This window comes from Salmo salar, chromosome 10 (assembly GCF_965601325.2).
Source record: "Salmo salar chromosome 10, fSalSal1, whole genome shotgun sequence".
NCBI lineage: Eukaryota > Metazoa > Chordata > Actinopteri > Salmoniformes > Salmonidae > Salmo > Salmo salar.
The window spans coordinates 3,051,704-3,066,928 of NC_138300.1; the positions used below are offsets into that span (position 1 = coordinate 3,051,704).

At 49.9% G+C, this 15,225-nt stretch overlaps 1 protein-coding gene across 4 annotated transcripts in view; it reads left to right on the top strand.

Moving 5' to 3' along the window:
* LOC106592529 (protein Jade-3) overlaps positions 1 to 15,225 on the top strand; it is a 56,986-nt gene that overhangs the window by 26,326 nt on the left and 15,435 nt on the right. For 3 of the 4 annotated variants that reach the window (XM_082956673.1, XM_045687223.2, XM_045687222.2), the window contains 2 exons: positions 1,870 to 2,060; positions 7,963 to 8,174. In XM_082956673.1, the coding sequence (XP_082812799.1) occupies positions 1,870 to 2,060; positions 7,963 to 8,174 (403 nt within the window). Of the gene's footprint in view, positions 1 to 1,869; positions 2,061 to 3,143; positions 3,186 to 7,962; positions 8,175 to 15,225 lie in introns of those variants that run through there. The other variant, XM_082956674.1, reaches the window with a different exon arrangement.

Genomic DNA, 15,225 nt, shown 5'->3' on the forward strand with positions numbered 1-15,225 from the left:
GCCATCCCACGCGCCTCCATCAGGTAGCCATCCCACGCGCCTCCATCAGGTAGCCATCCCACGCGCCTGTCTCCTCCAGTCCGAACATAGACACTACAAAATGTTTCCCTTTTTGGTGCAGTGAGTAGCAGCACCAGAATCCACATTGTAAAAAATACAATCAAAAGGTCTCTAAACCAGGTGTGTGTGTGTGTGCGTGTGTGTGTGGTTATTTCCTTCTGCGGTGTGAGAGAGGAATTGGCCGATATGGATAGGGCTACATTGAAATGGTTCTTCCAGAAGAAATATGGAATGCATAACCATGGTAGCAGTTAAAAGGGAACAGTTTGTAGAGGATGGGGAAATGATTAGACTAAAGGTGAGGACACAACAGTTCACCTGAAACGAGACTGAATCCAAACATTACACTGTTGACTTCATGTGCATTTTACATTTACTGTACTTTTCACAGTATTTGTTGATAACGACATCTGAAAATACTCTTGGTACATTCAGTAACATGAACATTAGTGGAAGGTGCAACATAAGACTAAAACATGTTAAAGGTTTGAGTGAGAGGTGTAACTGGTGTAGTGACCACACCTCTCCAGACTGGGGGTTACAGTGAGAGGTGTAACTGGTGTAGTGACCACACCTCTCCAGACTGGGGGTTACAGTGAGAGGTGTAACTGGTGTAGTGACCACACCTCTCCAGACTGGGGGTTACAGTGAGAGGTGTAACTGGTGTAGTGACCACACCTCTCCAGACTGGGGGTTACAGTGAGAGGTGTAACTGGTGTAGTGACCACACCTCTCCAGACTGGGGGTTACAGTGAGAGGTGTAACTGGTGTAGTGACCACACCTCTCCAGACTGGGGGTTACAGTGAGAGGTGTAACTGGTGTAGTGACCACACCTCTCCAGACTGGGGGTTACAGTGAGAGGTGTAACTGGTGTAGTGACCACACCTCTCCAGACTGGGGGTTACAGTGAGAGGTGTAACTGGTGTAGTGACCACACCTCTCCAGACTGGGGGTTACAGTGAGAGGTGTAACTGGTGTAGTGACCACACCTCTCCAGACTGGGGGTTACTGTGAGAGGTGTAACTGGTGTAGTGACCACACCTCTCCAGACTGGGGGTTACAGTGAGAGGTGTAACTGGTGTAGTGACCACACCTCTCCAGACTGGGGGTTACAGTGAGAGGTGTAACTGGTGTAGTGACCACACCTCTCCAGACTGGGGGTTACAGTGAGAGGTGTAACTGGTGTAGTGACCACACCTCTCCAGACTGTGCACAGTTCGTAAGTAATTTCGATGCACTTTTATGATTAAGCCCTGGCGAGGCCAGGGGACGACGCCGTGTCGTCCTGTTCAGGACAGGGGACGACGCCGTGTCGTCCTGTAACTGTACATCAAACATAGTGATCATAAACGTTGACACTGTATATGATAGGAGTTTTATAATGTTTGGTTTGCTTGTTTGACATCAAAGCGGTATTTATTATAATCCTCAACGTCTCGTCTTTTCAAAATACGTAGAGTCCTCGTAATTTACAGCAATTCCCTCACTCAGACAAAGTGTGCAAAAGTTGCCCAAATAGCAGGAGGGATGAGGGAACTTCTTGTGCTCAAGTTCAGAACAGCTGTCAGTCAAAACCCATACAGAGCTGTGAAGCACAAAGCCTGAGTTCTGACGTCATGTATAGCATAGCATGTTACTGTACAGCCACCACGGTCCGATTTAGGTGCTTCTCAGTGTCCAGGTCTGCCATACTCAACCTGTATATGGGTATGACTGTAGAGGGTTACTGGTTCTCTGTTTGTCTGGGTACTGGACGACTTCCCAAACTGCCAGTGATTCCTTACAATTGTTTGCATTTGTGTCTGTAGGAACATAGCGGAGAAGCCTAAGGAGGTGGTGTTCACCCTACAGAAGAGGTATATCCAGTGCTGGAGTCAGACCTCTACAGAGACGGGTTACGTTAACATCAAGGAGCTGGCTGAGGCCATGTGTTCTTATGACCTGGATAACATGGACCTCTACTGGCTGCAGGCACTCAACGCTGAGCTGGAACACATGGGTAAGGACTCAACGCTGAGCTAGAACACATGGGTAAGGACTCAACGCTGAGCTAGAACACATGGGTAAGGAACTCAACGCTGAGCAGGGAGACATGGGTAAGGACTCAACGCTGAGCTAGAACACATGGGTAAGGACTCACACTGAGCTAGGACACATGGGTAAGGACTCAACACTGAGCTAGGACACATGGGTAAGGACTCACACTGAGCTAGGACACATGGGTAAGGACTCAACACGGAGCTAGGACACATGGGTAAGGACTCAACGCGGAGCTAGGACACATGGGTAAGGACTCAACGCTGAGCTAGAACACATGGGTAAGGACTCAACACTGAGCTAGGATACATGGGTAAGGGACTCAACACTGAGCTAGGACACATGGGTAAGGACTCAACGCTGAGCTAGGACACATGGGTAAGGACTCAACGCTGAGCTGGGACACATGGGTAAGGACTCAACACTGAGCTAGGACACATGGGTAAGGACTCAACACTGAGCTAGGACACATGGGTAAGGACTCAACGCTGAGCTAGGACACATGGGTAAGGACTCAACGCGGAGCTAGGACACATGGGTAAGGACTCAACGCTGAGCTAGAACACATGGGTAAGGACTCAACACTGAGCTAGGATACATGGGTAAGGGACTCAACACTGAGCTAGGACACATGGGTAAGGACTCAACGCTGAGCTAGGACACATGGGTAAGGACTCAACGCTGAGCTGGGACACATGGGTAAGGACTCAACACTGAGCTAGGACACATGGGTAAGGACTCAACACTGACCTAGGACACATGGGTAAGGACTCAACGCTGAGCTAGGACACATGGGTAAGGACTCAACGCTGAGCTAGAACACATGGGTAAGGACTCAACACTGAGCTAGGACACATGGGTAAGGGACTCAACACTGAGCTAGGACACATGGGTAAGGACTCAACGCTGAGCTAGGACACATGGGTAAGGACTCAACGCTGAGCTGGGGACACATGGGTAAGGACTCAACACAGAGCTAGGACACATGGGTAAGGGACTCAACACTGAGCTAGGACACATGGGCGAGGAACACAGCGCTGAGCTAGGAAACATGGGTAAGGACTCAACACTGGGCTGGAACACATGGGTAAGGACTCAACACTGAGCTAGGACACATGGGTAAGGACTCAACGCTGAGCTAGGACACATGGGTAAGGACTCAACACTGAGCTAGAACACATGGGTAAGGACTCAACGCTGAGCTAGGACACATGGGTAAGGACTCAACACTGAGCTAGGACACATGGGTAAGGGACTCAACACTGAGCTAGGACACATGGGTAAGGACTCAACGCTGAGCTAGGACACATGGGTAAGGACTCAACGCTGAGCTAGAACACATGGGTAAGGACTCAACACTGAGCTAGGACACATGGGTAAGGGACTCAACGCTGAGCTAGGACACATGGGTAAGGACTCAACGCTGAGCTGGGACACATGGGTAAGGACTCAACACTGAGCTAGGACACATGGGTAAGGAACACAATGCTGAGCTAGGAAACATGGGTAAGGAACACAGCGCTGAGCTTGGAAACATGGGTAAGGAACACAACGCTGAGCTAGGAAACATGGGTAAGGAACACAGCGCTGAGCTTGGAAACATGGGTAAGGAACACAACGCTGAGCTAGGAAACATGGGTAAGGAACACAGCGCTGAGCTTGGAAACATGGGTAAGGAACACAACGCTGAGCTAGGAAACATGGGTAAGGAACACATCCACATACTTGCGTAGGTTCGGTTTGCTCCAAGCAGAACTCTGCTAGGCGACGCCAATGTCTGTGTTCGCATACTCCCTTAAAAGACCTTCTCTTGAAAAACAAGACAAAAAGTGGGAATATTACTGTTTGTCCCTCTTGAGATGCTGTAGCAACAACACAGCCAATATACTACTTCCTCAATAGTCCAGATGAATCTAAGATGAAGACATCTGTAACGAAGACATCTGTAACGAACTTGGACTTTTTTGTGGAGGAGGTCATATTCATTCTATTTTACATTAAAGATATTTGGTCCCGTATCTGGTGCAGTGTTTGGTCCAGTATCTGGTCCAGTGTTTGGTCCAGTATCTGGTCCAGTGTCTGGTCCAGTGTTTGGTCCAGTGTTTGGTCCAGTATCTGGTCCAGTGTTTGGTCCAGTGTTTGGTGCAGTATCTGGTCCAGTGTTTGGTCCAGTATCTGGTCCAGTGTTTGGTCCAGTGTTTGGTCCAGTGTTTGGTCCAGTGTTTGGTCCAGTGTTTGGTCCAGTGTCTGGTCCAGTGTTTGGTCCAGTGTTTGGTCCAGTATCTGGTCCAGTATCTGGTCCAGTGTTTGGTCCAGTATCTGGTCCAGTATCTGGTCTAGTGTTTGGTCTAGTGTTTGGTCCAGTATCTGGTCCAGTGTTTGGTCCAGTGTTTGGTCCAGTATCTGGTCCAGTGTTTGGTCCAGTGTTTGGTCCAGTGTTTGGTCCAGTATTTGGTCCAGTATCTGGTCCAGTGTTTGGTCCAGTATCTGGTCCAGTGTTTGGTCCAGTGTCTGGTCCAGTGTCTGGTCCAGTGTTTGGTCCAGTATCTGGTCCAGTATCTGGTCCAGTGTTTGGTCCAGTGTCTGGTCCAGTATCTGGTCCAGTGTTTGGTCCAGTATCTGGTCCAGTATCTTGTCCAGTATCTGGTCCAGTATCTGGTCCAGTGTTTGGTCCAGTATCTGGTCCAGTGTTTGGTCCAGTGTTTGGTCCAGTGTTTGGTCCAGTATCTGGTCCAGTGTCTGGTCCAGTGTTTGGTCCAGTGTTTGGTCCAGTATCTTGTCCAGTGTTTGGTCCAGTGTTTGGTCCAGTGTTTGGTCCAGTATCTGGTCCAGTATCTGGTCCAGTGTTTGGTCCAGTGTTTGGTCCAGTATCTGGTCCAGTGTCTGGTCCAGTGTCTGGTCCAGTGTTTGGTCCAGTATCTGGTCCAGTGTCTGGTCCAGTGTTTGGTCCAGTATCTGGTCCAGTGTTTGGTCCAGTGTCTGGTCCAGTGTTTGGTCCAGTGTTTGGTCCAGTGTTTGGTCCAGTGTCTGGTCCAGTGTTTGGTCCAGTGTTTGGTCCAGTGTTTGGTCCAGTATCTGGTCCAGTGTTTGGTCCAGTATCTGGTCCAGTGTCTGGTCCAGTGTCTGGTCCAGTGTTTGGTCCAGTGTCTGGTCCAGTATCTGGTCCAGTGTCTGGTCCAGTGTTTGGTCCAGTGTCTGGTCCAGTATCTGGTCCAGTATCTGGTCCAGTGTCTGGTCCAGTATCTGGTCCAGTGTTTGGTCCAGTATCTGGTCCAGTGTCTGGTCCAGTATCTGGTCCAGTGTTTGGTCCAGTATCTGGTCCAGTGTCTGGTCCAGTATCTGGTCCAGTGTTTGGTCCAGTATCTGGTCCAGTATTTGGTCCAGTGTCTGGTCCAGTGTCTGGTCCAGTGTTTGGTCCAGTGTCTGGTCCAGTGTCTGGTCCAGTGTTTGGTCCAGTGTTTGGTCCAGTGTCTGGTCCAGTGTTTGGTCCAGTGTCTGGTCCAGTGTCTGGTCCAGTGTCTGGTCCAGTGTCTGGTCCAGTATCTGGTCCAGTATCTGGTCCAGTATTTCTCAAGTAAAAACTAGTAGTTGCTTGTTGAATGACGACAACCAACGAACTGAAGAAACCCATCCATAGTGCCCACTCCTACTAGGAATAGGACTGTTGACCAATCACAGACAAGGGGCGTAGACTTCAGCTACCAAAATTCAACTTGCCTCAAGAAAGAAATGTGTGTGTTCAAACAGGCGTAAAAAAAGAACCGCGGAACACCAAAACTAAAACTGGGAAGCAGGGGACGGTCTTCACACCTCCACCTTCCAGGGGACAGGCTTCACACCTCCATCTTCCAGGGGACAGGCTTCACACCTCCAGCTTCCAGGGTACAGGCTTCACACCTCCACCTTCCAGGGGACAGGCTTCACACCTCCGCCTTCCAGGGTACAGGCTTCACACCTCCATCTTCCAGGGTACAGGCTTCACACCTCCACCTTCCAGGGGACAGTCTTCACACCTCCACCTTCCAGGGGACAGGCTTCACACCTCCACCTTCCAGGGGACAGGCTTCACACCTCCACCTTCCAGGGTACAGGCTTCACACCTCCACTTTCCAGGGGACAGGCTTCACACCTCCGCCTTCCAGGGGACAGGCTTCACACCTCCACCTTCCAGGGTACAGGCTTCACACCTCCGCCTTCCAGTGGACAGGCTTCACACCTCCGCCTTCCAGGGGACAGGCTTCACACCGCCGCCTTCCAGGGGACAGGCTTCACACCTCCACCTTCCAGGGGACAGGCTTCACACCTCCATCTTCCAGGGTACAGGCTTCACACCTCCGACCTTCCAGGGGACAGGCTTCACACCTCCGACCTTCCAGGGGACAGGCTTCACACCTCCACCTTCCAGGGGACAGGCTTCACACCTCCACCTTCCAGGGTACAGGCTTCACACCTCCACCTTCCAGGGGACAGGCTTCACACCTCCATCTTCCAGGGTACAGGCTTCACACCTCCATCTTCCAGGGGACAGGCTTCACACCTCCACCTTCCAGGGTACAGGCTTCACACCTCCACCTTCCAGGGTACAGGCTTCACAGCACCGCCTTCCAGGGGACAGGCTTCACACCTCCACCTTCCAGGGGACAGGCTTCACACCTCCACCTTCCAGGGTACAGGCTTCACAGCACCGCCTTCCAGGGGACAGGCTTCACACCTCCACCTTCCAGGGGACAGGCTTCACACCTCCACCTTCCAGGGGACAGGCTTCACACCTCCACCTTCCAGGGGACAGGCTTCACACCTCCACCTTCCAGGGTACAGGCTTCACACCTCCACCTTCCAGGGGACAGGCTTCACACCTCCACCTTCCAGGGGACAGGCTTCACACCTCCACCTTCCAGGGGACAGGCTTCACACCTCCATCTTCCAGGGGACAGGCTTGAGTAAGGCTCTGCCCAGATTGGCGAATCTTGATCACGTAAGGAGTGGTTATTTGGAGTACAAGGTGATTTGTACATCAATGATTCAGAGCCCTGCTCAGGCCCATGTTCTGCTCAGGCCCATGTTCTCCTCAGGCCCATGTTCTGCTCAAGCCCATGTTCTGCTCAGGCCCATGTTCTGCTCAAGCCCATGTTCTGCTCAGGCCCATGTTCTACTCAGGCCCATGTTCTACTCAGGCCCATGTTCTGCTCAGGCCCATGTTCTGCTCAGGCCCATGTTCTACTCAGGCCCATGTTCTGCTCAAGCCCATGTTCTGCTCAGGCCCATGTTCTACTCAGGCCCATGTTCTGCTCAAGCCCATGTTCTGCTCAGGCCCATGTTCTGCTCAGGCCCATGTTCTGCTCAGTATCTTATGAGGCTTTGTGGAGAACAGAGGAATGTGGCTATGGGCAGTTGGAGCTCTACCAACATTGTCCTCACTGTCGTTGTGTGTTGTCTCTCAAGGGAGGGTCCCGGAGACGAGCCAACTGTTATTCTGTCTCTCACGGGAGGGTCCCGGAGACGAGCCAACTGTTATTCTGTCTCTCACGGGAGGGTCCAGGAGACGAGCCAACTGTTATTCTGTCTCTCACGGGAGGGTCCCGGAGACGAGCCAACTGTTATTCTGTCTCTCACGGGAGGGTCCCGGAGACGAGCCAACTGTTATTCCTTCTCTCACGGGAGGGTCCCGGAGACGAGCCAACTGTTATTCTGTCTCTCACGGGAGGGTCCCGGAGACGAGCCAACTGTTATTCTGTCTCTCACGGGAGGATCCCGGAGACGAGCCAACTGTTATTCTGTCTCTCACGGGAGGGTCCCGGAGACGAGCCAGCTGTTATTCTGTCTCTGTCTAAAGGTTTGTCTCTCTGTGTTACGTCATACCCCAGGGGAGGGGCCTGTAGACGAGCTGACAATGGAGCGCACCATGGAGGCGTTGGAGCGTCATTGCCATGACAACATGAACCACGCCATCGACACGGTAGAAGGGCTGGGCATCGAGTACGACGAGGACGTCATCTGTGACGTGTGTCGCTCCCCCGACAGCGAGGAGGGCAACGACATGGTCTTCTGTGACAAATGTAACATCTGTGTTCACCAGGTAGGAACCTGATCACTATAGAAATGTAACACCTGTGTTCACCAGGTAGGATCCTGATAACTATAGAAATGTAACACCTGTGTTCACCAGGTAGGAACCTGATAACTATAGAAATGTAACACCTGTGTTCACCAGGTAGGAACCTGATAACTATAGAAATGTAACACCTGTGTTCACCAGGTAGGAACCTGATAACTATAGAAATGTAACACCTGTGTTCACCAGGTAGGAACCTGATAACTATAGAAATGTAACACCTGTGTTCACCAGGTAGGAACCTGATAACTATAGAAATGTAACACCTGTGTTCACCAGGTAGGAACCTGATAACTATAGAAATGTAACACCTGTGTTCACCAGGTAGGAACCTGATAACTATAGAAATGTAACACCTGTGTTCACCAGGTAGGAACCTGATAACTATAGAAATAGTTATATTGAACTGGGTGAATATGAAGGACAGTATCCTAAACCCATCACTGTTACATTGAACTGGGTGAATATGAAGGACAGTATCCTAAACCCATCACTGTTACATTGAACTGGGTGAATATGAAGGACAGTATCCTAAACCCATCACTGTTACATTGAACTGGGTGAAGGACAGTATCCTAAACCCATCACTGTTACATTGAACTGGGTGAATATGAAGGACAGTATCCTAAACCCATCACTGTTACATTGAACTGGGTGAATATGAATGACAGTATCCTAAACCCATCCATGTTATATTGAACTGGGTGAATATGAATGACAGTATCCTAAACCCATCACTGTTACATTGAACTGGGTGAAGGACAGTATCCTAAACCCATCACTGTTACATTGAACTGGGTGAATATGAATGACAGTATCCTAAACCCATCACTGTTACATTGAACTGGGTGAATATGAAGGACAGTATCCTAAACCCATCACTGTTACATTGAACTGGGTGAATATGAAGGACAGTATCCTAAACCCATCACTGTTACATTGAACTGGGTGAATATGAAGGACAGTATCCTAAACCCATCACTGTTACATTGAACTGGGTGAATATGATTGACCAGTAATAGTAATAGAAATAAGGCCGTGTTCATGAAAAAAATAATATTAATTGTCCTCCCTCATCATAAACGTCACCGACCGACAGTGAATTAAATATACATTTTACATTTTAGTCATTTAGCAGACGCTCTTTATCCAGAGCGACTTACAGTAGTGAATGCATACATTTCATACATTTTTTTTTTCTCCCCGTACTGGTCCCCCGTGGGAATCGAACCCACAACCCTGGCATTGGAAACACCATGCTCTACCAACTGAGCCACACATGCAACAATTTTGGAGATTTTACTGAGTTACAGTTAAAATAATGAAATCAGTCAATGGAAATACATTCGTTAGACCCTAATCTATGGATTTCATATCTGTTAGTCACGGATGCCTTTAAAAAAATGGCGTGGATCAGAAAACCAATCAGTATCTGGTGTGACTAATTAACATAAACACATTTAGCATCTCCTGGCTTCCACACAAGCCATTTTAAAAAGTATAATAAATCCATGTAATATAGTCTACACCGTCACAATAAATCCATTATTTATTTTAGACAGGTCTAAAGAAACATATGAAGAAAATGTAGTCTATTTCAGAAGAACAGAATAGCATCCTCTGAGTTGTCCTTATGTTAGGTCCTGATGTGGCTGTGGGCTACACTTGTTCATTTAGCAGGTCCTGATGTGGCTGTGGGCTACACTAGTTCATTTAGCAGGTCCTGATCTGGCTGTGGACTACACTTGTTCATTTAGCAGGTCCTGATGTGGCTGTGGGCTACACTAGTTCATTTAGCAGGTCCTGATGTGGCTGTGGGCGACACTAGTTCATTTAGCAGGTCCTGATGTGGCTGTGGACTACACTAGTTCATTTAGCAGGTCCTGATGTGGCTGTGGGCTACACTAGTTCATTTAGCAGGTCCTGATATGGCTGTGGGGCTACACTAGTTCATTTAGCAGGTCCTGATGTGGCTGTGAGCTACACTAGTTCATTTAGCAGGTCCTGATGTGGCTGTGGGGCTACACTAGTTCATTTAGCAGGTCCTGATGTGGCTGTGGGGCGACACTAGTTCATTTAGCAGGTCCTGATGTGGCTGTGGGGCGACACTAGTTCATTTAGCAGGTCCTGATGTGGCTGTGGGCTACACTAGTTCATTTAGCAGGTCCTGATGTGGCTGTGGACGACACTAGTTCATTTAGCAGGTCCTGATGTGGCTGTGGGCTACACTAGTTCATTTAGCAGGTCCTGATGTGGCTGTGGGCTACACTAGTTCATTTAGCAGGTCCTGATGTGGCTGTGGGCGACACTAGTTCATTTAGCAGGTCCTGATGTGGCTGTGGGCTACACTAGTTCATTTAGCAGGTCCTGATGTGGCTGTGGGGCTACACTTGTTCATTTAGCAGGTCCTGATGTGGCTGTGGGCTACACTAGTTCATTTAGCAGGTCCTGATCTGGCTGTGGACTACACTTGTTCATTTAGCAGGTCCTGATGTGGCTGTGGGCTACACTAGTTCATTTAGCAGGTCCTGATGTGGCTGTGGGCGACACTAGTTCATTTAGCAGGTCCTGATGTGGCTGTGGGGCTACACTAGTTCATTTAGCAGGTCCTGATGTGGCTGTGGACTACACTAGTTCATTTAGCAGGTCCTGGTGTGGCTGTGGGGCGACACTAGTTTGTTTAGCAGGTCCTGATGTGGCTGTGGGCTACACTAGTTCATTTAGCAGGTCCTGATGTGGCTGTGGGCTACACTAGTTCATTTAGTAGGTCCTGATGTGGCTGTGGGGCGACACTAGTTCATTTAGCAGGTCCTGATGTGGCTGTGAGCTACACTAGTTCATTTAGCAGGTCCTGATGTGGCTGTGGGGCTACACTAGTTCATTTAGCAGGTCCTGATGTGGGTGTGGGGCGACACTAGTTCATTTAGCAGGTCCTGATGTGGCTGTGGGCTACACTAGTTCATTTAGCAGGTCCTGATGTGGCTGTGGGCTACACTAGTTCATTTAGCAGGTCCTGATGTGGCTGTGGGCGACACTAGTTCATTTAGCAGGTCCTGATGTGGCTGTGGGCTACACTAGTTCATTTAGCAGGTCCTGATGTGGCTGTGGGGCTACACTAGTTCATTTAGCAGGTCCTGATGTGGCTGTGGGCTACACTAGTTCATTTAGCAGGTCCTGATGTGGCTGTGGGCTACACTAGTTCATTTAGCAGGTCCTGATGTGGCTGTGCCATATGGCTGTGGGCTACACTAGTTAATTTAGCAGGTCCTGATGTGGCTGTGGGCTACACTAGTTCATTTAGCAGGTCCTGATGTGGCTGTGGGCTACACTAGTTCATTTAGCAGGTCCTGATGTGGCTGTGGGGCGACACTAGTTCATTTAGCAGGTCCTGATGTGGCTGTGAGGCGACACTAGTTCATTTAGCAGGTCCTGATGTGGCTGTGGACTACACTAGTTCATTTAGCAGGTCCTGATGTGGCTGTGGGGCGACACTAGTTCATTTAGCAGGTCCTGATGTGGCTGTGGGGCGACACTAGTTCATTTAGCAGGTCCTGATGTGGCTGTGGGGCGACACTAGTTCATTTAGCAGGTCCTGATGTGGCTGTGGGCTACACTAGTTCATATTAGCAGGTCCTGATGTGGCTGTGGGCTACACTAGTTCATTTAGCAGGTCCTGATGTGGCTGTGGGCTACACTAGTTCATTTAGCAGGTCCTGATGTGGCTGTGGGGCTACACTAGTTCATTTAGCAGGTCCTGATGTGGCTGTGGGCTACACTAGTTCATTTAGCAGGTCCTGATGTGGCTGTGGGCTACACTAGTTCATTTAGCAGGTCCTGATGTGGCTGTGGACTACACTAGTTCATTTAGCAGGTCCTGATGTGGCTGTGGGCTACACTAGTTCATTTAGCAGGTCCTGATGTGGCTGTGGGCGACACTAGTTCATTTAGCAGGTCCTGATGTGGCTGTGGGCTACACTAGTTCATTTAGCAGGTCCTGATGTGGCTGTGGGCTACACTAGTTCATTTAGCAGGTCCTGATGTGGCTGTGGGGCTACACTAGTTCATTTAGCAGGTCCTGATGTGGCTGTGGGCTACACTAGTTCATTTAGCAGGTCCTGATGTGGCTGTGGGGCTACACTAGTTCATTTAGCAGGTCCTGATGTGGCTGTGGGGCGACACTAGTTCATTTAGCAGGTCCTGATGTGGCTGTGGGGCGACACTAGTTCATTTAGCAGGTCCTGATGTGGCTGTGGGCTACACTAGTTCATTTAGCAGGTCCTGATGTGGCTGTGGGCGACACTAGTTCATTTAGCAGGTCCTGATGTGGCTGTGGGCTACACTAGTTCATTTAGCAGGTCCTGATGTGGCTGTGGGCTACACTAGTTCATTTAGCAGGTCCTGATGTGGCTGTGGGCGACACTAGTTCATTTAGCAGGTCCTGATGTGGCTGTGGGCTACACTAGTTCATTTAGCAGGTCCTGATGTGGCTGTGGGGCTACACTAGTTCATTTAGCAGGTCCTGATGTGGCTGTGGGCTACACTAGTTCATTTAGCAGGTCCTGATCTGGCTGTGGACTACACTTGTTCATTTAGCAGGTCCTGATGTGGCTGTGGGCTACACTAGTTCATTTAGCAGGTCCTGATGTGGCTGTGGGCGACACTAGTTCATTTAGCAGGTCCTGATGTGGCTGTGGGGCTACACTAGTTCATTTAGCAGGTCCTGATGTGGCTGTGGACTACACTAGTTCATTTAGCAGGTCCTGGTGTGGCTGTGGGGCGACACTAGTTCATTTAGCAGGTCCTGATGTGGCTGTGGGCTACACTAGTTCATTTAGCAGGTCCTGATGTGGCTGTGGGCTACACTAGTTCATTTAGTAGGTCCTGATGTGGCTGTGGGGCGACACTAGTTCATTTAGCAGGTCCTGATGTGGCTGTGGGCTACACTAGTTCATTTAGCAGGTCCTGATGTGGCTGTGGGGCTACACTAGTTCATTTAGCAGGTCCTGATGTGGCTGTGGGGCGACACTAGTTCATTTAGCAGGTCCTGATGTGGCTGTGGGCTACACTAGTTCATTTAGCAGGTCCTGATGTGGCTGTGGGCTACACTAGTTCATTTAGCAGGTCCTGATGTGGCTGTGGGCGACACTAGTTCATTTAGCAGGTCCTGATGTGGCTGTGGGCTACACTAGTTCATTTAGCAGGTCCTGATGTGGCTGTGGGGCTACACTAGTTCATTTAGCAGGTCCTGATGTGGCTGTGGGGCTACACTAGTTCATTTAGCAGGTCCTGATGTGGCTGTGGGCTACACTAGTTCATTTAGCAGGTCCTGATGTGGCTGTGCCATATGGCTGTGGGCTACACTAGTTAATTTAGCAGGTCCTGATGTGGCTGTGGGCTACACTAGTTCATTTAGCAGGTCCTGATGTGGCTGTGGGCTACACTAGTTCATTTAGCAGGTCCTGATGTGGCTGTGGGGCGACACTAGTTCATTTAGCAGGTCCTGATGTGGCTGTGAGGCGACACTAGTTCATTTAGCAGGTCCTGATGTGGCTGTGGACTACACTAGTTCATTTAGCAGGTCCTGATGTGGCTGTGGGGCGACACTAGTTCATTTAGCAGGTCCTGATGTGGCTGTGGGGCGACACTAGTTCATTTAGCAGGTCCTGATGTGGCTGTGGGGCGACACTAGTTCATTTAGCAGGTCCTGATGTGGCTGTGGGCTACACTAGTTCATATTAGCAGGTCCTGATGTGGCTGTGGGCTACACTAGTTCATTTAGCAGGTCCTGATGTGGCTGTGGAGCTACACTAGTTCATTTAGCAGGTCCTGATGTGGCTGTGGGCTACACTAGTTCATTTAGCAGGTCCTGATGTGGCTGTGGGCTACACTAGTTCATTTAGCAGGTCCTGATGTGGCTGTGGACTACACTAGTTAATTTAGCAGGTCCTGATGTGGCTCTGGGGCGACACTAGTTCATTTAGCAGGTCCTGATGTGGCTGTGGGCTACACTAGTTCATTTAGCAGGTCCTGATGTGGCTGTGGGGCTACACTAGTTCATTTAGCAGGTCCTGATGTGGCTGTGGGCGACACTAGTTCATTTAGCAGGTCCTGATGTGGCTGTGGGCTACACTAGTTCATTTAGCAGGTCCTGATGTGGCTGTGGGGCTACACTAGTTCATTTAGCAGGTCCTGATGTGGCTGTGGGCTACACTAGTTCATTTAGCAGGTCCTGATGTGGCTGTGGGGCGACACTAGTTCATTTAGCAGGTCCTGATGTGGCTGTGGGGCGACACTAGTTCATTTAGCAGGTCCTGATGTGGCTGTGGGGCGACACTAGTTCATTTAGCAGGTCCTGATGTGGCTGTGGGGCTACACTAGTTCATTTAGCAGGTCCTGATGTGGCTGTGGGGCTACACTAGTTCATTTAGCAGGTCCTGATGTGGCTGTGGGGCGACACTAGTTCATTTAGCAGGTCCTGATGTGGCTGTGGGCTACACTAGTTCATTTAGCAGGTCCTGATGTGGCTGTGGGCTACACTAGTTCATTTAGCAGGTCCTGATGTGGCTGTGGGCGACACTAGTTCATTTAGCAGGTCCTGATGTGGCTGTGGGCTACACTAGTTCATTTAGCAGGTCCTGATGTGGCTGTGGGGCTACACTAGTTCATTTAGCAGGTCCTGATGTGGCTGTGGGCTACACTAGTTCATTTAGCAGGTCCTGATGTGGCTGTGGGCTACACTAGTTCATTTAGCAGGTCCTGATGTGGCTGTGCCATATGGCTGTGGGCTACACTAGTTCATTTAGCAGGTCCTGATGTGGCTGTGGGCTACACTAGTTCATTTAGCAGGTCCTGATGTGGCTGTGGGCTACACTAGTTCATTTAGCAGGTCCTGATGTGGCTGTGGGGCGACACTAGTTCATTTAGCAGGTCCTGATGTGGCTGTGAGGCGACACTAGTTCATTTAGCAGGTCCTGATGTGGCTGTGGACTACACTAGTTCATTTAGCAGGTCCTGA